Genomic DNA, 26,931 nt, shown 5'->3' with positions numbered 1-26,931 from the left:
AATTAAAAATAAACAAAGCTTATTAAGAGAAAAAGACAGAGGTTAAATAGTATATGCCTAACCCACTTCTAAGGGCCACCACTAGTAGCCCAAACCACCACTAGTGGCCTAAACCACCACTGGTCTAGCTTCTGAAAAGCAACAGCTAGACTCCTAAGCAAAAACTGAAGAAACTTCTGTAAGCTTAGGTAGGCCAGGCTTCTATCTTACTAAATAATTATCCTAACATCTTACATAGCACCCAACGCTCTTATATAATGGATCCCAAAACAATTAGGGGACATAGTAGAAGCCTTAACATAATGTCACAAGAGAGTATATATATATCAGGCTACGAAATTTCCTATACGACAGACATGCAGTAAGTCTAGCTTAGGTTTTTGCTGTCTCTCTTTCAGTGTTGGTTTGTTTTCTTTTAGGTTGGGAGATAGCTATTGTCAAAAATTTCCATTAGAGTGCCAAATAAATTTAAATTTCATGGCCTTATATATCTGATTCTCATATAATTTGTTCCCTAAAATAAATTTCCTAAAATAAATTATATTAAAAAATAATAGTTCTCAATATCTTAAAGTTTAAAACAATTATCACCTTTGTGAACTACATATATAATATTACAAGATGGTTCATGGCTCAGAATATAAAAGCTAGTAAGTAACTGTGGCGAGAGCTTTCCCTCTCAGCTAAGCAAGCACAAGAATCAGTGACAGGAGATCAGAGATGGAAGACCCTTCCCCAGCAGCAGGCCCAAAGGAATAGCAAATGGCAGACTAGGACTCAAACCCACTACACAACACACAATTAAAACATGGGATGAGGTTAAGAGGCTAAAAGAGTGTAGAAAGCTCAGAAGAAGGGAAAGGTGTGGAGGGGCTAGCAGTTCATGAGTGGAGCTGAGCGGGGTTGGAGGCGGGCCCTCACACCCTAGCGGAGGGCACAATGTTGCGGCAGAATCCGTTCCCACACTTAGACAGAAGCTCAGAGTGCTGGGTGCACTGCTGTGCCCCGGCCTCTGCCTCAAATGTAACCTAGGCTGCAAGCAGCAGCAAAGACAGTGATTAGAAGACAACATTTACACAGCCAGGACAGGGGACCTGGACCCATGACCGTCCTGGACCATAAAACTCTCACAGTAGGACAACCTGAGTAACCAAGTCAGCTGAACACTTCTCTGCCTCACTGTAGGCAGCAGGGATGGGTGTGAAATACGGTCCCTCCCCAGCTCAAGGCTACCCCAAAAGTCTAGAGGTGGCAAAACTGAGAGATCAGAATCTAGTTATCTTAAGACAGAAAGAAATCTGAAAGATTATTTCAGTCAACACTATAGATAAGGAAACTAACAGGAAATAGATGAAATACACTAAGACATTATTCCGAGAAATCTACTAGAGTGAACGCTTTCTCGTCAGTCCTTCTCATGAGCCAGGGAGTCACATTTCAACTATTATCATCATATTCGTACCTTTTGGCTTTCAACACATGCAGGACAGCTCTCAAAAACAGCTCATCAAATTCAACCTGTAGTTTCTCCATGGAGTAGGGATCCAGGGCCGACCCCAAGCCTCGGTTGTGGCTCACATACTGCGCCCAATGGTCACTCACATAACCAAGTGTCATCCTGAGCAGGAGGAAAGACAATACAGCACCGTTCGTTAACGTGCTTAATCGGCAGCTTTGTATTATGTTTGAATTCTATTAATTATATTATATTTATGTTAAATTATATTATCTAATAAATTATTATTATAAATATAATGAACTTATATTAATTGTAATTTATATTAATTTATTGAGTATCTACTATCTTCTAGGTTCTGAAGGGAATTCAATTGAGGGGGACTCTAACCCCTGGAGCTAGCTTACATTTAGTGGAGGGCTAACAGACATAAAATAGTCTGTCACATGGTAATACGTGACATTGAGAAAAGTAAGTAGGAGAGGGGAATAAAGTCTCACTGGAGGTGGTGGGAGGGGAGTTGGCTGGGAAGGGGAAAGTCCTCACTGAAGACCAGAAGATGTCACAGGGACATCTAAGGAAAGAGCATCCTCGTACAAGAAACAACCAGTGTGAAGGCTCTGAGGTGTGTTGGTATGTTGGAGAAACAGCAAGGCAGCTCAAACACTAAAGCAAAATGAGTGAGAGGGATAATGACTGGAGAAGAAATCAGAAAAGTGACAGGAAACCAGACCATAAAGGGCCACTGTGAAGACTTTGGGTTTTACTCTGAATGAGACTGGGAGCAGCGGAGTGTTCAGCAGACGAGTGACATGAGCTGACTCACTATTTACAGGGAATACTGGCTGTTGGGAGAATAAGGGGGTGCAGGATGAAGGGAGGAGCAAGGGCAAAAGCAGGAAGAAAAATGAGGGGGTTACTGTGATACCCAGGGAGAAAAATCTAAGAATGAACTAGGATGGTAGCAGTGAAGGTGGTGAGAAACAGGATTCTGGAAAGAACACGCTTCACTGACTCAAACGAATGCACGTCTTTCACACTTTAATCTCTGCAACCGAGATATTTGTTAAAATTTATGGCATACCACAATTTGGCAGTATTTTATTCTTTCTTAGTGACACACAGAATACATCTTCAGAATTGGTGTCATTTTAAATTTGATAAAAGATGGCGTTTTAAGATAGACATGGTAAAACTGGCTGTTATGGGGTATAAAAGAGAAAAGTCGAGGATGACACCAGGTGTTTTGGCCCAAGCAACCAGAAGAATAAAATTGCCATTTAGTAAAATTGGGAAGACGGTGGAAGGAATAGTTTAGGAGGAGGCAAGAGTAAGTTCACTTAGGGAATATTAAATTTTGATGTTCATGAGTCATCCAAGTAGAGGTGCTGAGTTGGCAGCTAGATATACAAGCTTATGAGAGAGGTATGGGCTGGAATTATAACAATGAGAATTATAACAGTACTTAGGTGATATTTAAAGAATGGATGAGATCCCAAGAAGCAATTTCGGATAAAGAGAAGAGGTCCAGGGAATGAGCCCTGAGGCCCTCCAACATTAAGAAGTTTGAGAGGTAAACATGAAATAACCAAGAAAGCAGAAAATGAATAGCCAATGGAATGGAGGAGAAACCAGGAGACTGTGGTATCCTGTAAACCAAACAAAGAAAATGTTTTAAGGAGAAAGTACCAACTGTGAAAAAGGCTGCTCCGTGAACTATGTGAAAAATGAAAAGCAGGATGAAGACCTAGAATTGGCCATTGGGTTCGTAGCACCAAGTTCTTTAGTGACTTTCATTTTCAGAGCTGTTTGGAAAGTGCTGGGAGAAAAGCCTGATTGCAGAGAGTTCCAGCAAGAATAAAGGAAAACAGCTGGAGCCAACAGATGACCTGAGGAGAGGAAGCTTGTGGAAAATTATTCTACAACTGGAAGGTAAGAAAAGAATCTGTGACAAATACAAAGAAAAGTACGCAGATGGGAAACAAAGAATAATCGTAACATACTACAATAATCAGCTGCAAATATTTACATAGAAATAATAATGTAAAGAGTGTATACCAATCTTAAAACAATAATAATAACAATGTCTTTCCTACAAAGTTACTGAGAGAACAAAATTCGAAGGCATAGTCCTGGCACACGGTAAGCACTCAATCACGTAAACCTAAATCATGTGAGCCCAAGGACGAATTTTACCTTATTTACCAAGCAGAATCAGAAAATGAACATTATGACTTCTGATAATAAGTAGACAGGCTTTTAGCTTTTAAGAAATTACTCCCTGAGTCACCCTCCCTCCTCCCACCATCTCATTTTCATTACCCCTAATGAAGGCTTTCTCTAAGGCTTAAAAGTGACCCCCAGCCTTTCAGGACATCCTATCATCATTTACTTGGCTTTGTAAAGCTGATAGATACAAATCTAAAATAAATTAAAATTAATTTTGTCTTGGAAACAAAAATGGGGAGAAGTTCTACAGTTTTTTGGAGATTTTTTTTTTTTTTTTTGAGGAAAGGGAAGTTGGAAGAAATGTCAGCGTATTTATATGCTGTAGAGAATGACCCAGTAAGATAGAAAACTTGATGGCTCAAAGAGGATATAAAATTAACTCAATGAAAAGAAGTACATATTCTCAAATTTATATGTAATAATAACAGCATAAATCCATTTGTACTCACATAAATTATAATGTATTCCCAGTTCCAATATAATGGCCACTGATGAAATCTTTGCAACTTTCTTTAAATGTAATTTAGCATAATTTAGAATAAGAAGAGAGAAAAAAACAGGGAAACAATGATGCAAAAGAGCTATTGCTGATTTTCCACAGCTAAGTGACAATCCCAGGCAAAAGCTAGAAGGTAGGAGAAGAGGGCAAGGGAAGGGGAAAACCTGCATGTTCCTTGACCAAGTTCAGTTTTTCTGGCCAAGTTCAACCCAGCAGCTACTTTGAGGATCTAAACTCCAAGACCAATTATCTAGCACAATGGTCCCCAACCCCTACGCTACGACCGGTACCAGTCCGTGGAACCAGTCCGTGGAACCGGCCACAAAGCAAAGCCAGCGAGCAAAGCTTTATCTGTTTGCAGCCGCTCCCCAGCACTAGCATCACTGCCTCAGCTCCACCTCAGATCATCAGGCAGTATATTCTCATAGGAAAACCAGTCCCTGGTGCCAAAAAAGGACCATCGCTCTAACAAACCAGTTAAATTTGAGATAATTAACTAAATATTCTGACTGGAAGCATTTAGAGAAGTCACATCTGATAGATGGTGGGGAAAAAAAATTCTCATTTTTATGATAAATAAGACCTGAGGTGTACACTACAACATCCGTAATCCCAAATACATTGTATCTGCCTGACCGGTGAAAGCACATAGAAACGATGTATCAACAGCAGTATTACCTGATCATATAACCAATTCGCTTCACAAACTGCCTATAGCGAGCTCTGTTAAAGGTTTCTAACCCCACAGCCAGAAGTTCCACTAATGAGTTAGCAAAGGCAAAAATTTTCATCATCTCTTGAGGTCTTGTTGTTTCAGGTAAATAATCACCTGGAAGTTAAAAAACAGAGAAAAGAAAAAAATTATCATTTCCAAGGAAAAACAACGAAGGATATAGATAGATACCTCAATGAGGAAACAAAGCCAAGATGAAGAATTAGGCATCCCCATTACTCTGGCTCTTATGTCGGTGTGATTTGGAAAACTTGAGACAAAGTACAAATTTAAAAGTTTATTCAAGCTGGAAAATGTGCTAGCTAGTCACTTCTTTTGCACTTAAGCACTAAGTAGGAAATTACAAGCACAAGAGAAAGGAAGGAAGCCCCGCCAGGATATGATACAATCATCTCTGTAGAGTATGGCCAGGCACAGGGGAACCTGATTTAGGAGCCTGCACAAGATGTAAGACTTGATGCTGAGTTCCTGTGTTTGAGTTCCAACCACCAGTTTCACATATGACAAAGAAAGTTCCTGAGTTCCTGTGTTTGAGTTGCAACCACCAGTTTCACATATGACAAAGAAATAAGTTTACCTTTTGCCTTAAACCCAAGAAGATGCTGAAATAGTTCATGAAATGGAAACTGTGATAAAAGGATAACCAAGTCATCTTCATTAAGGAGAATCCAACTGGTTTCAGGGTCTTCATCCTAAAGGAAAAGATGCATAATCACATGACCAGATCATACTATGGTCTACAGTTACAGGGGCTAAACTGTCAGCTTTCAATGGTACATGTGTGCTATTCTCATAAGTCTTCATGGACTTCTCCAAGGTGGAGATTTACAGCAGTTTCATAGATAGGCTATAAATCCCCTGAAATTGTGAATACAATTTTATGTGTATCTGGGTCATATCCATTCTTCAGTGAGTGAAACTGTTCTTATTACATGTCCATGCCGAAGATTTGTTTTAAAAGTCCTGTAGAGTGAGGACCTTACTATAAAGCTCCGGACTTCAACAACATCAATTAAAGCACCATGTACCAGAATCCAAGTTATTTCAACTACAAGTCTCTTGCCCCAAAATCGAATTCTACTGTTGTACTCAACTGACTTATTAAGAAGCAATTACCATTTGCTTTGGATGACTGAAGTTCTGTCATCAATCACTGCAGCTAAAAGCAGGATAAAAACAACAGTGGTCATACATAAGGATTAGATAGGGGAAATCTTGGAGGGGGTTTTGTTTGATAGAGAACACTGAAGGCTCCTTAGCAACCAAGCTGACTTGAATCCGAAGATATCCTACATTCAAAAGGGAGTGCAGTAAAAAGATTCAGAGATCCTGAAGAATTTATCACCTCGATTTCGACAAGGGACTGATGTAATTCATTCACAATTTCATTTTCACCCTATATGTGCCCTAAATGGCTAACAAACAAGAGCCTCAGAAACTCTTATAGCAGTAGTTCTCAACTCTAGCAGTATATTAGATCTCCAGAGAGGCTTTTAAACATTTGGATGTCTCGGTGTAGGCCTGGGCAAGGGTTTTAAGTTGCCCAGGGTGGTTCTAATATACAGCTAGTGTCAAGAAACCAGACGTGGATAGTCCAGAGCACCTTCTTCAGCACAGCCTTTTCTAAGTCATCTAAGTCCCAATATTTTCATCTACTCCCCAAGTTCTTGAGTTCTCAGTATTCAGTGAGTGCTAACCAGAAGCCAGGCACCACTGCAGAGTCCTTCATCATTATCTGTCTCTGGGATTAAATGCAGAAAGCTTACCAGAAAAAAAAAGACTTCTCTGTCAATAAAGACCACTGTTGAAAAATAAATAAATAAACCTGCCCAAGGCAATCTTTAATAGACAAATTTGTACCAACTCCTGAGAAGTTCTCTCCAGGATGAATGTTTAGAATCTAAGAAAGATGTCTGCCTATCTACATCATCTACCACCACCTCGTCACCTCCTGCCAAGTCCCAGAAAGAGTAAAATGAGTGTGAATGGCTCCCCAACACTCCTCAGTGACACCTGGGAAATTACACAGACATGATCCTCACAGCTGTCATGGCTATCTTTCTGTCCATTCTGCAAACTTCAAACTCCTTTTAAAGAGGAGTTTTAGTAAATCCGGTCCCTGACCATCTTGAACAAGCATATCAAATCAGGAGTTGGACCATAAAAAAAAAAAAGCAGTAGGGCTGAGAACTAGCTAGAGGAAAATCTCCTTACAAATACACTAATCATGTGTGCAGTAGGAAGTACAAGTGTTAACTTGAGAAATTAGATTTTTACCATTAAATTCTCACCAGAAATAGAGATCTACCTTCTACCTTTCATATGAAAAGATCTGAATAAGAAGTTTGTAAGAGTTAAGGCAGAGCCTTGGTAAGCTCCAGCTCTTTATTATACAGACTCGGATAATCTGTATGTGAGGTCTCAAGCTCAGAAAATTGTTACTACGAAAAAGACAATCCTAATACAAAGTTTACATAATACGTAGATATTTCCAGGTTCCAAATTCTCTCAGCTCAACAGGAAGATACTCTAGAAAAGGGTGACAACACAGCACACTGGCTCAGAGAAAAGGTTCCAGAGGGCCCACCATTTAATGACTATATGATTTGAAACGAATTTCTTCACCCCCCTGGAAACTATCCCTCATCCATAAAATGAGATCACAACAGTATTTGCCTCATAGGGTCATTGAGGGAATTAAATGAGATAATATGTGGAAAGTGCTTAGAACAATACTCAGCAAATAAAAAGAGCTCAAAAGTGATTAATCAAAATAACGCAGACGTGACAAGTTACCTCTTCTCCTCCCTCATCTACTAGTGTCCACGACCCAGATGCAGGCCCGGAGGAGGACGACTTCCACTCACTGGGCTTCATGTGGCACAGGAACTCTGCTCGATTTCTAAAGGATAAGCGAAATCGCTCCAATCACAACCATAGAAAGCCCACACAAGTGCATTCTGGATCACCCGCCCACCCTGAAGAGTCAGACACCAACTTACTCTTCAAATGGTTTAAATTGGTAAACAAGAAATAAGGACTAAAACCCAAGAAGACCAAGATGTCACTAATTTTGTTATAGAGACCATGACCATTTTGAATTAGTAATGGTGAGGAACTGCAGAAAAGCGGTTATACAAGCACCGCTCCTACACACAGAGGGACCTCAATACGTATGGACTGCTGTAGTACCTTAACTCTAACTAGGCTTACAGAGTGCTGCCAGGTAGATGACTTTGAAAAACATGCTTTTATTGAATAAAAAAGAATAATGCACAGGTAATGCAGAAGCTTGTTGAAGGCAAAACAAGTACATCTAACTGCAAAAACTTTTTCTTAGAGTCAAATCATATCTACCCATGTAGGAGCAGCCCCCAGGAGTGAGAGAGGAATTCCCACCAGCCAGGCTTTCTCAAGGTGTTGGCTGGACCCGATGAGTAAGTACAACAAAAAGTTTCTTCTCTTAGACCACAACTCGGTTCTCAGTCCTTTGTTCCTTCTTCTTTGGCCTCACCCTGAAAAGTCATCCCTTTAACCAGGAACTTTCTTCCATAACTTCCAGCTCTGCCACTCCAGTGCTGCTTTTCAACTAGAGGACCTCCAATCCTGAAGTTCCCAACGTATCTACTGGTATATGTCATTTCTATGTGTCCAACTGTATGGCTCAAGAATTTCAAATCTGCCTCCTTATAGAACGGTTCTTTTCTGTCTATTAAGGCTGCCAATATCTTCTCGGTTACTTGGACTCAGAGGTCTATAAAGTTATGTCTGAACTACTACTCTCCCACATTTTCTTTATTTAGTCAACTGCTTAATCCTTTCCTGAGAAGATAACCTTTAGGTTCCCCTTCTTTCTTTCTCACTACCATTACCCCCACTCAGGCTTGGAGGCAGACAGGCTTTCCAGCACCTGAGAGCCAGTGGTAATAACACTGTTCGAGGTCACCTAAACACAGACTCTGCCTTCTTCCCCAGTTCAGGCTGTATCCTCTTGATGACAGGCTGGGTTCCAGAGCCACGAGAGCCACATGTCTATAATTAAAATTCGGTTAAGCAGAAGCATAACTTCTGCCTCCAGTTGAGCCTAAACTTCCTTAAATACAACTTTTACCCTCATTCAAAAATCCTCAATTGCTACGAAGGCCAGACTGTATAAGATCTAGATACCTGTATCTTAATGCCAAGGACTTCTGTAATCAAACTCAATTACTTATTCATCAACTACTTTATTTCCATCTCCCACACACCCCTTCACTCCAGCCAAGCTGACCTACCTGTCCTCCACATGGCAATCCCTTCCTGTACTTTGGGCCATTGCTCAGTGTTCTCTCTACCTACGGTGGCCTCTATAACTTCTTACTGAAATCCGTTCCTTTCTTCTACCCCAGCTCAACCACTTGGAACCCTCTCTGACTACCCCATTCTACTCTTTTTATTCTCCTCAATACATCAATAATAGCTTCACAATTTAGCACTTAAATCTCTGGGGTCTTTTTTCATCTGCCACTAAATCTCTTCTTCTAAGAAATAGATAATCTTTTTCATCTCCCCACAGTACCTTTCACAATGACATATATGAGAAGAGGCAAAACCACTAAAAGCAGGGCACAAAAAGGTTATCGTTTATATGTAAGCAGTTAATAGGGCCACTTTGGGACAAAGGGCATCAAAGCCAAAGAAAATCTGCAATGTTCTAGAATGCTGACACTGCCATTAGCAGTTCTTCAGGCAATTTAGGAAGCCAATCCTTTGACAGAAGCGTTTCAATTTCTATTTCAAAAAGCTCTTCCACACTTACTTGACAGGAGACATTAGCAGGGCAAGGGACTGCATAAAATGAAAGATCCCTGATGGGTTATTCAACACTTTGATCTGAAATCAGAAAAAGAAAACGCATACTGTAGAACAGCAACAACTCAAGTATCCGTCATCTTCATTCACCAGCATTTTGACAAGAGGAGCTAAGAAAACAAAGATAGAGCTGGCATCTAATCCCTGAGAGTACAGCGCGTGGGTTACCGAGCAGTATGACTCAGCTGTACTCAAAGAGCAGAAGTAGCTGAGCAGTTTACACAACAATATGGGACAAAAGACAATAGCACTGTTTTAATCCAAAAATACTGAAGAAAACCTAATGTGCAGAAGGTGAACTTGGCATACAATTGGCTTCTGCCCATCTGAGTGGTTGCAATGAATAACAAAACCAACCAAAGGCAAGCAGCAGAGAATCTAGAAACCATAAAATCAACACCTAAGTTGACTATGAAAGCTGATCACATAGACCAGAATCTCTGCCAGTACTGAAGAACTTTGAGATGCTGGTAGTCTCTATTTTACCTGTACCAGCTATGGTGTGAGGTGGATTAAATTAAGGAACTTGTGTTGAATATTACAGAAAAAAGTCCTAGCGAGCTTTCCTGCACAGAAATTTTACAGAATTAAATACTACTGAACCTACCAAGCCTGACTCAACTGAACTGCAATTCTATCTTAATTTCAGCAATTATAGGTGGCCCGTGAAATTTCAGAACAAAAATTCCTACAAATACATACAGTATATATTTTAAGAATTTTTTTTAAATATCGATATTTTAAGTAGCCTTTTTTTATTTTAAAGCAATTTTTCAAGAAAAATGTTTAACAAAATCTCCTTCTCATATCCCTCAGAACCAGAAGGCTCTTTGTCATACCTGGATGAAAGGAACAGCCCATTTACTAACACCAGCCGGGCATCTAAGAATATGGTTCAGAAGGAAGAGGTGATCTCCAGGACAGCCAGCTCTTTGTAACACTGATACCTGAACAACAAAGGACACACAGTTTCACTATTTAAAAAGAAGAAGAATGTATGTCAGGGTCTATTGGTATCACTTATCTGATATTTAAATACATGTGATCTTTCAAAAGAGTAACCAAACCAAATAGTATACAATATACTACTGACTGTTGAGTTTCTGCCAAAGAAGCATACAGAGGCCTACGAAGCTATGAGTACTAGGATAAAAATATTTTAAGTAGTTTCTCTGCTAACCCAATTTTCACATCGGGCAAATTACAGATCACTAACGTTCCTGGTCATATATGAATAGACAGAAGTAGTTTTATCTAATCTCAGTAATACTTTCTCAAATCCAAATAAGTGTGCATGGAATATCACTCCAATGACAACAAAAAAAAGTAGAAAAGATAGATAGGTAGATAGGTAGATAGATAGATAGATAGATAGATAGATAGATAGACAGACAGACAGACAGACAGACAGACAGACAGACAGTTGGATGGATGATAAAAAGAAAAAGAAAAAAAGGCACCTCATATTTAAGAACTCTAATATGAACCTCAAATAGCGCCCACGGCAGCCCCATGGAGAAACATCATAACAAATAACACACCTAATACATTTCCTACGCTTTCCTGTTATCTTTTATTTTCTCTTAAAAAATTATTTTAAAAGTATGACTAAGTGTAACATTAAACATAAGATAAAAAAAGAACTGATATGGAAAATGTTTAGATCAGACCTATATTCTAAATATACATCTAGTCTTAAATTTAGCTTGCTTCCCACATTTTCATTTCTTCCTAAGTTGAAGCCAGAGATCATCTAACATAAAGTTTATCAAAGAGAAAAGCACTTTGTTTAATAATGCACTAGTTAAGTATAACTTATTTCCATGTGCCATGATCAAAGACAATGTCACTAATTAACACATTAAATAAATTAGCTGAAGAAACTGCTGAAGAAAAACTATAACGAAAGAAGAAATTATTCTTAAATTATCAGGGAAATAAAAGAAAGACAGCTGTGTCTATTTCTGTTCCCTTACCAATGTCTGCAGCCAGAGAAGAACATCATCATGGAACTGAGTATCTTCATTAAGTCTCCTAGTGAACATGAATAAGACACTAATACACTCCTTTAGTTGACACAGATCAGAAGTAATGCTTTCTGCCTGTACAGAAGCTATAAATTAAAGAGAGAATTAAATGAATCCCACATAAATGGTGCTTTGTGGGGCAAATATTTATTTTCTCCACTTTAAAAAAAACTTCAAAATATTTACTTTGGATAAAAATCCAAGAAAAGTTGCATCAAAAATATTTGAACGTACTAAATATGTTAACCAAAAAGTATATATTTAACTTTGTGAAGTATTCAAAACAAATTAACGTCATCAATTTTTTATTTAAAAATCAGCAGATCTATGGCCCACGCCCAGCTCTTTAGTTATAAAAACAATGGGGGGAGTACTTCTTACTTTAAACAACCCTAGTATATCGCCCAGAAATAATGATTCAATTAGCATAATTAATATTTTACACATGATACAATAAAGCTTACTTTCTTAAAACCCAAAGTAAGATAAAAATTTGGAACATTATAGATCTTCTGATGAAAATTAAATACAATAAAAACAGCCCAACAAACTGGACAAGCAAAAATAAAGTGCAAGAAACAGGATGAAAAAGTATTCCGATTATTAGTTTTACAGTCAAAAACTATTTGGACTTGATCTGGTGACAAGCATATAAATTAGGACAATGAGGGACGTTAATGATAAAGAACAACATTTTTGGCTTCCTAGAGAAGCAGAGATTGACAGCCATGGGGCAGGGAGATCTGGCACCGCTCCCTAGAAATGTTGTTAAGGCATCTCAAACTTATACCAGCAAAACAGCAAGCACGAATGGCACCTGGTAATACCAATAAGTGCACAATCACTTCAACCAGATCGTACCCTCCGATTATTTTTGCATTCAGACAAGAGTGAGACTTTCATTACTTACACACCTCGGCCTTGCTGATGAATTGCTAAAGATCTCAGAACAGCCGAACTATTGAGCAATGCATAGATGTAAGACTCCACTTGCAACCTTGAGAGCACAGAAGTGTAAGAGTGCAGGGCCAGGGTCTGGTGGAGGTGCTCGGATTTGGCATCGAATAGCTTCTTTAGCTCCCCCAGTGCATTCTCATTCATCTCTACTCTTTGGTAGCGATGATAGCCTGAAACTTTCACTTGATCTGCACAGATACCCTAGTAGTAGACAAAAGGGTAAACTATGAAACCATTACTCTTCGCACTTTAGATGATCAGGCAGCAGGTATGCGATGCATAGGCTTCAGTACCATCTTCAAAGTGCTTATGAATCACGATGAGGAGACAATACTACCACACAGAGAACAATAAAGCAAACAAATAATTAGATGTCAAAGACTATTATGCCAATTTCTAATGCATCACAAGTTCAGAGAAGAGAAATCCTAAATAGTAGGTAGAGAAAGGTACAAGAAAATAATAAAGTTTGTCCCTAAGACTCTCATGACTGATGATCATACCTTCTATTTACAAACCCACTGAGGTCAATGTGATATCCCCTCAAATTCAAGGGACCCAAATTATCTCTGCACTTACCCTCATCCTTCTTTGTGATTCTGCTCAAAAAATAAGAAATCTCTCTCTAGTACTAACGCTGCCAGCTGTGTTCTTGATCCTAGCCTTTTTCAGTATCTGACTGTTTCTCTCTCCACATACTCCTTCCTATCTACAGAGATACACAGGTCTCCCAATGAACGAGGATTAGAGACGGGGAAATCACGTGTTTCTACCCAATACCTCCTCCAGCTCCCCTTCAATGCCAAGCTTGTTGAGAGTGGTCTTCTCTTCCCTCCCATCCCTCTCAGGCCACTATGAAATAGCTTTCCTGACAGTCACCTTGGTCTCCACAGGGTCACATCTAATTGCTTTCCCTCATCTCCTCTTGACCTTAATCATGGATCACCCTGTCCTGTCACTCTCTACCCATTGGATGTTCCTGCCATTATGCCCACAGTCACAAGCCAAAAGAGTCAAGGGCTGAACCTGACCTAGAGACAAGACTTGCTTAGCTCTGTGTGTGTGTGTGTGTGTGTGTATTATTGATTATTGACATTATTGTGTGTGTGTGTGTGTAATTAGCTGCCAACAAATACAGACCAAGATCGTCACATTAAAATCCAGATTTCATTCTATCTTCTGTTGGAAAATCCTAAGATGTGGCAAAGCTGGACCAACACAACCTCACAGCAATAATCAGCTAGGACTTGACAGCAGCTGCTCCTGCTGGCCCAGGCAAGAGCTTACCCTGTGACCGCCACCCCATGCAGCCTGCTTCACTTCTCCAGTTACCTGTGTGGCCCCTGCAGGCCCTGGACTGCATGATTCCAACACCATAATACTCTGAACTATGACGGGGTCAGGATGGGTATAAGGAGCAGACTCTAGACTTAGACATCATCAGAGAGCAACAGCTCCCCAGGCTCCTGAAAGCGTTACAGAACACAAGTCAAAATACCTGTACAGACAACTGTTCCTCCTTAAAGTGCCATAGTCGACTTTTGGCATTTTGGCAATCCGACGTCAGAGCAAGTAGCTCAGCTTCAGCCAGAAGAAGCTGCTTCCTACATCGTGAATAGTTCAAAAGCAACTCATAAAATTCATGCCTGTCCTGATGAGCCATGTTGTCAAATTCTTCTAAATATGACTCAACATTTTCCAGCCATGAACCAGGCTCAAAGATTTTTAGCTGTTCTTTAGTAAATGGTACTAGTTCTGGTTGAGATGGGAGCTCTGGGTAGAGTCGCTCATTATGAAGGAAGGGTTTCACTGTCACCAAAGCTGGCACTTCTCCAGCAATTTCGGCTGGCAACTGGGGATACAGTTTTTTCACTCTAGGTGGCTGAAAAATGTCCGTGGCTTCACAAGAATTCTGCAAGCCAACATTTTGTAGCACCTCTGAAGAAAGACCCAAGGCTTGTTTGTCTTCTTTGCTATGCTGAGTTTCTCTGACCTGTAAATTTTCCATTTCCTGCTGACGATAAGAAAAACTAGATTGCAGTGTGCTTTCAGAAGGTCCACATTGTCCCAATTTACTTTCTTCTACTTCTGTAAAGTTCTTATGGGTTTCTACTGTGGTTCCAACATTGTCTCCAGAGTCAACATTCAGCTTGATTGCATCACCCCCAACACAGGCTCCAACCTCCTTCCCTTCCATTAGGGTTTCTGTGTTACATGTCGGGGACCCTTCGTTATTTATAGTTAAGGAGGTGAGTAGTACATCAAACATTTCACTCTCGTTTTGTCCGCTGCCATCGATCTGGAGCTGGGAATCAGCTAACACCTTCAGATGGTCTCCTCTGAATTCACAAGCTGGAGAAGGGATTTCCAGCTCTCTGGAGGTTTTTGGAAGGGAGACTTCATCAGACTCTTCCCTCTGAAGAGTTTCATATTTCTTCTTTTCCTAAAAACAAGATTTACACTGTGAAATACAATAACCAATGCTGTCAATATGAGAAAATTAGGAAAGGCTAATGGTTACCACAGTGAGAGAAATGCTTTGGCTGAGATCGAATTTTAGTGAGCTGAACAAAAAGAAAAAAAAATACTTAAGAGATAAATTTAACAAAAGAAATGTAAAATTTGTACTCTGAAAATTTACAAAATATTATTAAAAGAAATTAAAGACAGTTAATGAACATCCTATGTTCACGGATCAGATCACAACACTGTTAAGATGGCAATACTCCTCAAATTGATGTACAAATTCAATGCAATTTCTACCAAAATCCTAGGTGCCTTTTTTGCAGAAACTTACAAGTTGATAAGGAAACACAAGGGACCAGAATAGACAAAATAATCTTGAAAAAGAACAAAGTTGGAGAGCTACTACAACAGTACTGCTGCAGTAATAAAGACAGTGTGGTTCTAGTATATAACTAGACAAATAGATCTATGGAACAAAACTGAGAATCTAGAAATAAACCTTTCAAAGTGAACTGATTTTCAACAAAGGTGCCAAGACAATTCAAAGGGGGAAAAAACAGTCTTTAAAAAATGGTGCTGAACAACTAGATATCCAAAGAATGGAAATGATCCCCTACCCGATATCATATACAAAAATTAACTCAAAAAAAAAGATCATACATCTGATGTAAGAGATAAAACATTAACTCTTAAAACAAAGAAGTCAGTCTTCATGACCTTGGGTTAGACAAAGACTTAAGACAACAAAAAGCACAAGTGACAAAAGAAAAAATATATATATATATGTATACACATGCACTTAACATCATAAAAACAAAGGATTTTGTGCTAAAAGTGAACCCACGAATAAAGTGAAAAGACAACTCCACAGAATGGGAGAAATTATTTGCAAGTCAAGCCTTATGAAAAAAGAACTATTTTAAAAAGGAAACAACTACAATTGGGACACTTTTGCTCAGACACATCACAAAACCAAGACTTAATAACTGACCTAATTGCAATTTCAGCCTCTCTAAATAGTGGAATTTTAAACCAATCAGTCTGAAATTTCTTCATCAATACTGAGATGATCTGCCTGACAGAACCCCAGGCTTCCCCTAAGAGAAGGTATCTTCGCCTGAAATAATCCATTCTTAATTTCTTAGTCCCGCCCTCTTTCTGGCTATAAAACCTTCCATTTTGTACAACTCTTACCTAGGAGGGCCCTTCTAGTTGCTAGATGAGATGCCACCAATTCATAAATTGCTTAATAAAGCCTATTAGATTTTCAAATTTACTGAGTTGAATTTGGTCTTTAACAGAATTCTTCTAACTGAATAATAAAGAGATAAGTCAATTTAAAAACAGGCAAAGGAACTGAACTGACATTTCTCCAAAGATACAAATGTCACATAACAAGATGCTCAACATTATTAGCCATTAGAGAAGTGGTGGCAAGGATGTAGAGAAATTAGAACCCTCATATACTGTTACTGGGAATGTAACATGATGCAGCTGCCACAGAAACAGCTTGACATTTCCTAACTGGAGTGATGGCTACACAACCCCACAATCTTACTAAAAACCATTAAATTATACACTTTAAATAAGAAAGTTGTATAGTGTGTGAATTATATCTCAATACAGCTGTTAAAAACAAAAACGAGATTTAAAAAACTTAGTTGAGAATTAAAGAAAGGTAAGGAAGCAGAAATTGGAATGTGGAATAGAGGGAGAAAATTTTTAGTTCTCTTTTCTTAATTCTAAGAGACCTCTAGGGTGCTAAATGCTAACTAAAAGTCAGAGAGCTGGAAGCAGGCACATGATGGGCCACATGATCATGGGCACAGCAGTCACACCTCCTCCAACCCACAGGCCACCCCAGGCATCCTCCCCAGCTTGTCCCTCAGGCAGTTTTTAAACTCCCTTGTCTCATCTCGCTCCCCCTCCCCCACCTCACCACTTCCACTGTCCTCACTGTAAGACTGCCCTTGCAATTCCAAATTATCCCCCTCTGCTAAACAAAACGAAGTCTTCCTCCAGCTGCTACTCCCAAACTTGCATGCCCACTTCCAGCAGGTCTACCTTCCTTGGAATAATCATAAGCATAATAAAGCAAAATAATGTGGTTAAATAATCAAAGAAATTTTTAAACCTTGCTAGACCCTCCTGGGAAGAATATATAAGCCTTTGGCTTTTATTTCCCCTGGGGTCAGAACTCAGTGCTTCCCTGGGTTTCAAAAGTGGAACCGATGGAAACTCTACAGATGCAATGAGGGAAGTTAGGTCCAAAAAGGAATTAACCTAGAGTCGCCCCAGGAAAGAAGGTGGAGGGAGGAGGGAAGGAGAAGCTGGTGACTTGATTCCAAAACTGGACTAGCCAGATCAAGGAAGGCCAGAGGGAGGGAAGGAGGGGAGGATGGCTGGACTCACAACTTTTTAGGCAGGTGGCAAAGGCCTGACCCTGCCCTCTCCTCCAGATGCCTGGATAGGAGCAGGACTTCTGGGGTGTATATATGGAGGGAGAGAGGGTGTGCTGTAATCGTCACCAATTTCATGGTCTGTGAGCACTGGAGTCCTTCCTGTGGCTCACTTCACTTCTCCAAAGCACAGAATAGGGGAGCAGGTCCTGAATGTTTCCACGCCTCCAGCCTCACCCCACCACCAATTCACCCCACCACCAATTCACCCCAAACACCATTATAAGACCAGTCTCTCTAAAACACTGCTCTGAATACCACAAAAACAGTCATGGCGCTCCACAAGGAAAGACTGACTCTTAACCCAGGAATCAGTGCCTCTGTTAACTCAGTCATGATCAAGTCCCAAGACAAAATCTTCAACGACCAAACCAACCCTTCCTCCGCATATGCTTTACTCTGAACCCCAGCAACATGTACTTGTAATCCGGCCCTAGTCTCGTGCTACCACATAGGGTTTTGATCTTTATGTACTGTTTCCACAAATAGATCACAAGTATCTAGAGTCCAGGTACCTTATGCCTCTTTGGATCTAACTGGCCTCAGATTTTTGACAGTGTTCAATAAACGTTTAAGGTGACAGTGATGACCTATAATTCTTACACAGGAACTGAGTACCAACTGCATGTTGAGCTCTGTCCTGGGGACTGGAATCCTAAAATGAAGAAACTATTGAATTATCCAACAAATATTTATACTTACCATGCACTCTGGCACATTTAGAAGTTTATTTTTATGTCTCTCAGAAAGCAGAGGGAATATCCAAAGAACTCAGAGGAAACTGAACTTTGGTGCCAAATCTAAATCTATTCTTATACTTAAAATACAAAATCTCATTCAAAATTAAAAAAGCCAACTTCCAATCATTTTGCCTACTTTAGTTGGAGATAAAGATATAGAACATATTGTATATATAATAATCACTACAGATCACAAAATAAAACAAACAAAACTCCATGCGTATCTAGTCGTGTAAAAATTGGTACTTACAAATTACTTTAAGCAAAAGACACGTTTCTTACAACTAAAAATGACCAGATTAAGAAGAAATCTATGTGTCTTTGTTCTTGATTGCCACATAAGTTACAAACAGATTGAGAACCAATTTTAAAATAATTCTGTAAGAGAAAAAAATCACCAAGTAATTATACAGAAATGGAAGAGTTGTTAATAAACATAGGAAAACATACTTAACTATTCATCATAATAAATATGTCCTGAGGTTTTGGGGTATGTGTGGGGGGGAAAAAAAAGAATACACAACAAACAGTTACCAAGAGTTAGCTCCAAGAGCTGGAATTCAGAACATTTCATTTCTGCGCTGCACATTTCTCAGTGTGTGTGTACACACATACATACACACTGTTTTAAAGCACTGAGCACTTTTGTTATCACAAAAAAAAAAATTAGGTTTTTTTTTAAGTTCTGGAAAACAAATGAGAAGTTTCTATTCACCACTCACAGTTCTTTCTCTTGACACTGTATTAAGAAAAGATTATAACTCTTCCTTCCTTAAAATGACTAGCTGCTTCTTTAAGAACGATGAAGGTCCAGTTTTACAAATTTCTTAGAATACTTTCATGGAATTATTTTAAGTTTCTAGAAATTTACATATCTTCTTCCAGATACAGTGAGAGAAACATCCTTACAAATGGAGATAACTCTTAAAAATATAAATGTCTCTTTACAAAGAGTTCTACTTGGTTTTCAGAGCTTATTCCATGCCAGGTGTTTTTTAAAATTAACCAGCCTAAAATAATCATTCAAAGGAGCATATTTTGGGGTGGCAAACTCTGCTCCCTTTCAAATGTCTAATAGTAATTTATTTCAAAATTAGCATATCCAAAACTGAACTCCTGACTTGCTTCCCAAAACCTGTTCCACGTACTGCCTTCTCCACCTCAGAGTCACCTTTGACTGTCTTCTCTCACAGCCCGCATCTAAGTCATCAACAGCTCCTGGCTCTAACTTCAGAAACTCCCACACCTCAAACCTTCTCATCACTTTTGCTCCTACAACTCTGGTCCAAGCCACTGCGGACCAAAAATGGGGTTCTATGGAAAGTAATCTCATAAAGTGACCTGATTATAGATTCCTATGGTGGGTAGTCACACCCCAGGCATTTAACGTTTTAGTAAAAAGTTTCTTTGCCTTAAGCAATCCTTGTCCATTGTTTCTGTGCATGTAGTTAACACACCTTTGAAATAAACATAGCCACCCTCAAGAGAGCACATAACCTTGTTAACTATCCTGTAATCCAATCCCCACCTTGCTTTTGCCCCACCTCCATGTAATCTTCTTTGCATTCCCTCCTTAATTTCAAATGCATAAAAACTGCGGCAAAAATGTTAGTCTCTAGAGCATGTCATCATTTTGGCTCAAATAAATTCATAAAAACTCTCTACAGGTCTGAACATTTACACGCCAACATCACCTCACCTCTTGCCTAGATTACATCAATAGTCACTTAGCCGATCTCTCTGCTTTACTCTTGCCCCCTCAGTCTATTCTCAACAAAGCATGCATAGTGATCCTTGAAAGCATAACTCAGATCATATTACTCCTCTGCTCAAAACCCCGAGGTGATTCCGTATTTCACTCAGATTAAAAATCCTTACAATGGCCTACAAGGCCCTGCATGGCCTCTCCTGTGTTACCTTTCTGACTTGATCCCAACTACACCCCCTTCACTCACTCCATCCTAAACACAATGCCCTCTTGTAGCTCCAGGGACAGGCACACTACTGCCTTAGGGCAGTCTCCCCCTGTTCCCTCAGCCTGGAATACTTCTCCCCCAACATCCACATGGCTAACTCTCTTATCTATTTCATGTCTTTACATAAACTTCATCTTCACTACCTTGACCACCCACTTAAAATTGCAACCCATCCTAATATCATTACCAGTACTCTCCAACTCCTTACCTTGTTCTTTCTCTTTTTTCCAATAGCCTTATCATCTCCTAACGTGATAGATTTCTTATTTTTAAGTGGGTTTTTGTTTGTCTTCTTGCTCTAGAATGCTCCACTAAGGCCATGTTCTTTGTTTTTTCCTCTATTACTACCCAAGTGCCTAGAAACAGCCTTTGTTCCTTCAACAAATGAATGCATCTTAGGAGGCACAAAAGTAGCTAAATAATAATATACAGCATCCCCAACTTCGCTCCTATAATCGCTCATAGGGACTGAGGGAGAAATCACATAGGCCGAGGAACAACAAGGGATGCGGGTTGAAGGATCTTTCTGTTATCGGCTTCCTGGGCCATGTGCTCTCGCTGTTAATAAGTTGTTGGCATTCAGAATTTAATGTTAACTATAAAAATACTTTCCATTTTTATAAAATACACCTCCGACAGAGTAAGTCCAATCTAAACATCTGTTCTTAACCCATAATCTACCAGGATCAGTGAAGTCAGGGTCTTCTGAGTTGGAGAATATTTCAGCAGAAGATGATATTAAAAGAATGAAATTGTTATTGGGACTACCTCTTAGGTATCAGGTGATAACCACAATTTAACAATGTGAGGTCATCTACCGGATGATTAACAAAGAATGTAGGTCAGCTGCTGGACAAAATCCAGAAGCTGCTCAAACTATCCAAAGGCAATAGCCATGACACTACTCACTTCCTGAAATGAACCTTAGAACTAATTTATGGCTCTGTAAATAGTTGTCAAATTATACCACAGATGGTAAAGGTTTCATGAATATGAGACTTTATAATCAATGTCAAACCATAGCCAGCACGAAGAAATATATTTCTCTACTCTAAAAGAAAAATTAATTTTTCTAGATTGAGAAGTATGAGGGCCTTGCTGGTATTGTGGACTTTTTCCATGTTTTCTCACTCTACTCAGAGGAAATTTACCAGAGTAAATTCTTCTAAGTGTCAAAGCTTGGCAATATTCCTCAATACTGATAATTATTCCTTCATTCAACAAATATCAAGTGCCTGTAAGGGCTGTGAAAGGTCCTGGGAACAAGAAAGCTCCCTCCCTAATCGAGTTCACAGTTTAAGAGAGAAGAGAGATGTTCACAAAGAAACTACAAGTTAGTTGAGTGACACAAAGAAGTGCAGAGTGCTACTGGTGGATTGCCGGGTGTGTGCACAGACCTGAGGCTGAGGAGAAAGAAGCCCTGGATCCATGCTAAGGACTTTTATAGACTCCAGCCTCCAGGCAATGGGAAATCTTTGAAAGGTTTTAAGGAAAGTAATCAGTTTTTTGTTTTTAAAAATATCAATCCAACCTTATTTTAGAAAATGGCAAAAAGAATGAATTTGGAAGGGCCAATTTATCAAGAAATCTTCCTTGGAAGATGATGGTGGTATTTAGGATGGAGAGAAATGGGTAGAATCAAGAGAATATTTATGAAATACAACTGGCAAGATTTACTGATTAGATTTGGAGGGTGAAAAAAAGGAAGTCAAGGACCTATGATTTGACCAAATAACTCTAGAATAAAGGCCCCTTCATAAATTTTAACAGTTAAAAAATAAATTTATATATGCTTGTGTAGGAAGGTTGCCTGAAATGTGTCAATAAAATGAGCAATTGGTTTTTCATGATGGATTTATGTTAAAAGTTTAAAATTTTTATTTTAGAAACACTGTTCCAAACAAAATAACTTGACAGAGAATCCTCTTGACTGTTCTTAAGTATTTACAGCATTCTATCAATAGATACATATAGATATATGAAACAATTATTAGGCAATTGGATTGAGAATTCAGATTTTTTTACTTTAACTTCTCTCACTAACTGCTTAACTTTTAGGCTAATCACTTAACTTCTCTAGGCTTTAGTCTCATCATTCGTTAACTAGAGATTAAGAATTAAGATTCTGCTCTCTACAAACTGATGCTTACATATTAAGCACCACTGTATTCAGGGACCTTATGCATGGCTGACCAATGGCCTTTTTCTTCCTCCTCTGTCTTGATAGTTCTTTACCAGCCCAATACAATGCAAAAGTACCTTTCTTAAAAATGTTTCTGAAATTAGGTAGCAAAATGACTTTCTCCCCAAAGAGTAATTCCTCACAGACCTAGGTACACTGATGTGCGTAACTCCATTAGAGCTTTTTTAACAGGCATCATAATGAAAAGGATTCACATACGTTTTTTATGGCTTATTAAATACAGTACCTTTGAACACTAGTCTCCTGTTCCCAGGAGAAAATCAGATTTAGGTCTCATTTTTAAGTTACACCTGCTCTGGAACATCGCTCACTTAAAGAAATGGAAATTTCCTGTACTTGTAATGCTATTCTCATAATTTCCTTAATGTAAACTCAGTTTCAGGTAAGCCAAAATTATCTAGGTCCATCCATCCAGGAGTAGCATTTAATCAGTTCACTGTAAAATAAACATCATTTAGAAAATATACAGGAACGAAATAAAAACTAGGACTGCACCTAAAAACAAAACAAATCAATCTAAAAACACCAATACCACATATCAGTCAGTCTAATCCAGGAAACCCATAAAATTAAAATCCGCCCCTACTGTGAGTCTCGCCCTGGTTTAATATCTGGACATCCGTGTCCCTATGATAAACAACCAGAATAATGATAAATAAATAACACCACTACCACTAACACCTTGAATTTTAAAAGTGAAGAGACACATTCCTACAATCTACTTTCTGTTTGTCGCTATCCACAAAGTTCTGCCAAAGGATACATTCTCCGCGTGAAGGAGATGTTCCTTCCCTCTTTATGCACGAGAGGGACTTGAAAATGTTCCCGGGTTATAAAAAAGAGACCATCAAAAATGACGCTGGGAAGAAAAAAAAGAAAAAAAGAGGAAAAAAAAGCTGCCTCATGGCAGGAATCCAAACCCAGAGGAAAGTCAAGAAGGGAAGAGCCCAGCGAGATCAAAAATGGGAGAAAAATTTTGGGATCCTGACAAAGTCTGGCAGGGAAATGTGGAGGAGGAACAAGGCTAGAGTCAATAGGTGGTGGGATCAAATATGGGGAGGCGGGACAGAGGATGCGGAGGGCTCAGGGGTTGGGGCCCAAAAGAGGAAAAGGGAGACAGAGCCTCTGCACCAGCCAGGGCCTCGGAGGGAAGGAGGACGAGGGGAGCCGGGTAGCCTCACCTTGGTTTTAGTCCGGCTGGCCTTGGCCTTGGCCCGGCGCGTAGGTCTCACCGCCTCAGCCATAGACCCCACGGCGTCACCGTCGCCGTTTGTTTTGGTCAAAACCCTGCGTTTCCGACAATCTGCCCAGTTCCAGCCTCCGGACTGTCACATGATCGATTTTCTAGCACTCCCGGAGAAGGGGCGGAAACTCGGAACCTCTACGGGCTGCAGCGTAGGACAAACCACGCCAAGAAGCCTTTTCACTGGAGGATAGTGGCCCCGCCTCCTTCCGTTCAGGCCCCGCCCCCTGGCATGGACAAGGCAGCCTCTTGGCTCCGCCCCGTGGGGTTATATTGGGCCGGGACAGCGGCTCTCCGGACTGACAGGTCGTATCAGTCACCCCGGTCCTGCTGAGCCTCACTCAATTTGGACCCGGGGTGCGTTCGCACACCTCACCCACGTTGGCATAAAAAAATCGGGAGAGAGGAGCTTGTCAATCTTGTTTTGACTTTTAGATTACCAGATCCAGTTAGCCTAAATCTCTGCTTCGCGCTTAAGGAAAGAACCTTGACGTTCATCGAGGTGTCACTTCACATTCCTCTTTTGTGAGAGGTGTAACGATGCTTGCTTTTTCGGTTATAATGAAGATTAAATGGACTAATCGTGAATGGTAGCGGCAGATATGTTAATAAATGGTAGTTGTTATCATTACTGTATGAATTCTCAGACAGGAGACATCTTCCCCAAAGAAGGCAGAGAAAAAAAGCAATAAGACAAGACCCTTAAAAATATTCTTAGTACAGATTTTACACACTTTCATTTAAAAAATTCCAGGTATGAAAAACTTAGTCCCATTTCCCTTCCCCGGTTCTACAATTTCTTTTTTCCAAAGCCCTTAGTACCTCTTAAAATACTATATAATTTGCTTTTATGTTGGTGTCAATCTGGCTAGAATATAAAATCCTCAAAGGCAGAATTCTTTGTTTTGTTCCGTAAGGCAACCTAAGGACCTCTAGAACAGTGGCCAGTATATACTATATGCTCAATAAATATGCAATGAGTCCGATGAATGAATGTGAGTTGTTGTGTCTGATGGTGAGGTAAGACAGTTGATGGAGTGTATGGGAAGACAAAGAAAAACAAAACAAAAAACTATGTACCCAGTGGTAGCATACCCTAGAATGAAAAATCCAGGAATATGGCATGAGAAATGAAAACGACATAAGAGATGCAGCCTGCATAGTATCTTGTTGAAGAGCTAATTAAACATATAAAATACAATTTCATGTGTTTTGATTCCAAACCCTCAACAACAACAACAAAATTATCAAGCTACTCAGAATATACATGTTCTTTGTATACCCTGCGGGGGAGATGTATAAATGTGTATAATGTATGTAAAATTATGATGAGCAAGATTTAACCAATATAAACAAAATCTTTACACCACCATTACTAGCCGTAACTTTAGCTAGTATTTCTCCCCATCTGAAAAACTCTCTCTGGCCTCTACCAATTCAAATCCCTTTTGGCCTTCAAAGTTCTCAAAGTGCCAGTCACTACTTAGCAAAACAGAACTGGCCCTACCTTCACTTCCTGTGCTTTACAGCTTAGTTGGAAAGCAAACAATGCATAGATAAATTGCAATAAGTATATCAAAGCCTATGGGGAAAAGGAGGCATACTTTATAAACTGAATTTATTAGATACTAGAATAGTGTAAGTAGTTAGGTTTATTGGTCATATCAGGCAATAGAAGAAATCAATATATAAATACTGAAGTTTTAAAATTTTAAAGGAATTTGTCATATATAGGACCATGAATAACAAAGTTTGGTCTATTGAATTTGAGTTGGCCAAACGTTAAAGTTTCCCCTTGAAAGTGTTTAATTTAAATGTATTAGATTTATAAAAAGAATGTCAAGATTTATAAAGATAACTTGAAGACTTAAAAAAAAACTAAATTTTAAAATGTGTATGACTCGAATTAATTGAAGATTAATTTTCAATAATTGAAAAATTAATTTAAAAAATAAAATAATGACAAATGTCTTTTCTATACATAAATCCTTTCTGCAGTAACTCTAAAAAAATTCATGTCAACAACAAGCAGAGTTAATTACTGTCCTAACTAGCAGTGAGGGATTTGCTAGTACTGATCCCTGGGCAGTACTAATCACCACTTCCTGAGCTCTAACTATCAGCCAGAATCTGCTCTGAGTATTTTTCACATAATAATTCGTTTGATTCTCATAACAATCCTACGAAGTCAATAATTTTATTGTTCTTATTTTATAGACAAGGACTAAGGCTCAGAGAGGTTGAATTATTTGCCTAAGGCCAAACAGCTAGTAAATGGTAGAGCTAGGATTTGAACCAATGCAGTCGTATAATATAAATGGACTTTTAAAATAGGAAGCTAGGCCTAGTCTCTCCATGTTTACCATACTCTGTACTTATACACTAGGGCCAAGTTGAACATCAGAAACATTTTATTTAAAAGATATTGGATTATCTATGGCCATGCCACCCTGAACGTGCCCAATCTCCTCTGATCTCGGAAGCTAAGCAGGGTTGGGCCAGGTTAGTACTCGGATGGGAGACTACCTAGGAATACCAGGTGCTGTAGGCATTAAAAAAAAAGATATTGGATTATTCATAATAGTCATAATGTTGGGTATTGGGTTTATTTTTCCCCTTCAAAAATTTCTAATAGTTTTAAATTATAATATTCTTAAATGTGTGTGTAAACAACATCAAAGTGTATATAATAAAAAGTTAACACTCCTCTCCCTAGAGTTAACTATTATTAACAGCGCAGTGTGCATCCTTTCAGACTTTTTCTACCCATATACAAATGTCACACTCTGAAATACTCAGTGTCTATGTATGTATTACCTATGATCTTTTAATTCATAAATCTTGGAGATATTGCCTTGGAAGAACAGATAGCTCTACATCATTTTTTCTTAATTAATTAAATATTTCATAACTTTATACAAACAGACTTCTAGTGATCATGAAGTTGTTTCCAATTTTCCACTAATAAAAACAATGCTTTTTTTATATATAAAACGTGGTTATATATAAACCACGTTTATATATTTTTGTGCATGTGTACTTCTATAAGATAGATGCCTAGATGTGAAATTGCTGATTAGAGAGACATTCTC

The 26,931-nt window shown here is 39.0% G+C and overlaps 1 protein-coding gene and 1 pseudogene across 2 annotated transcripts in view; one reads left to right on the top strand and one right to left on the bottom strand.

Moving 5' to 3' along the window:
- EPG5 (ectopic P-granules 5 autophagy tethering factor) overlaps positions 1-23,956 on the bottom strand; it is a 91,550-nt gene extending 67,594 nt beyond the window's left edge. The window contains exons 1-10 of one of the 2 annotated variants that reach the window (XM_039842528.1): positions 23,778-23,956; positions 14,251-15,195; positions 12,710-12,953; positions 11,745-11,881; positions 10,608-10,715; positions 9,716-9,789; positions 7,714-7,819; positions 5,495-5,609; positions 4,863-5,013; positions 1,463-1,618 (exon numbers count right to left, since the gene is read on the bottom strand). In XM_039842528.1, the coding sequence (XP_039698462.1) occupies positions 1,463-1,618; positions 4,863-5,013; positions 5,495-5,609; positions 7,714-7,819; positions 9,716-9,789; positions 10,608-10,715; positions 11,745-11,881; positions 12,710-12,953; positions 14,251-15,195; positions 23,778-23,840 (2,099 nt within the window). In that variant the 5' untranslated portion in view covers positions 23,841-23,956. The remainder of the gene's footprint in view (positions 1-1,462; positions 1,619-4,862; positions 5,014-5,494; positions 5,610-7,713; positions 7,820-9,715; positions 9,790-10,607; positions 10,716-11,744; positions 11,882-12,709; positions 12,954-14,250; positions 15,196-23,777) is intronic. The other variant, XM_039842524.1, reaches the window with a different exon arrangement.
- Positions 23,957-26,271: 2,315 nt separating this feature from the next.
- On the top strand, positions 26,272-26,390 carry LOC120589460 (uncharacterized; annotated as a pseudogene).
- Positions 26,391-26,931: the final 541 nt, after the last annotated feature.

This window comes from Pteropus medius, unplaced genomic scaffold (genome assembly GCF_902729225.1).
Source record: "Pteropus medius unplaced genomic scaffold, Ma_sr-lr_union100, whole genome shotgun sequence".
NCBI lineage: Eukaryota > Metazoa > Chordata > Mammalia > Chiroptera > Pteropodidae > Pteropus > Pteropus medius.
The sequence above is the reverse complement of the archived record's forward strand: the minus strand, read 5'-3'. Positions and strand labels throughout refer to the sequence as shown.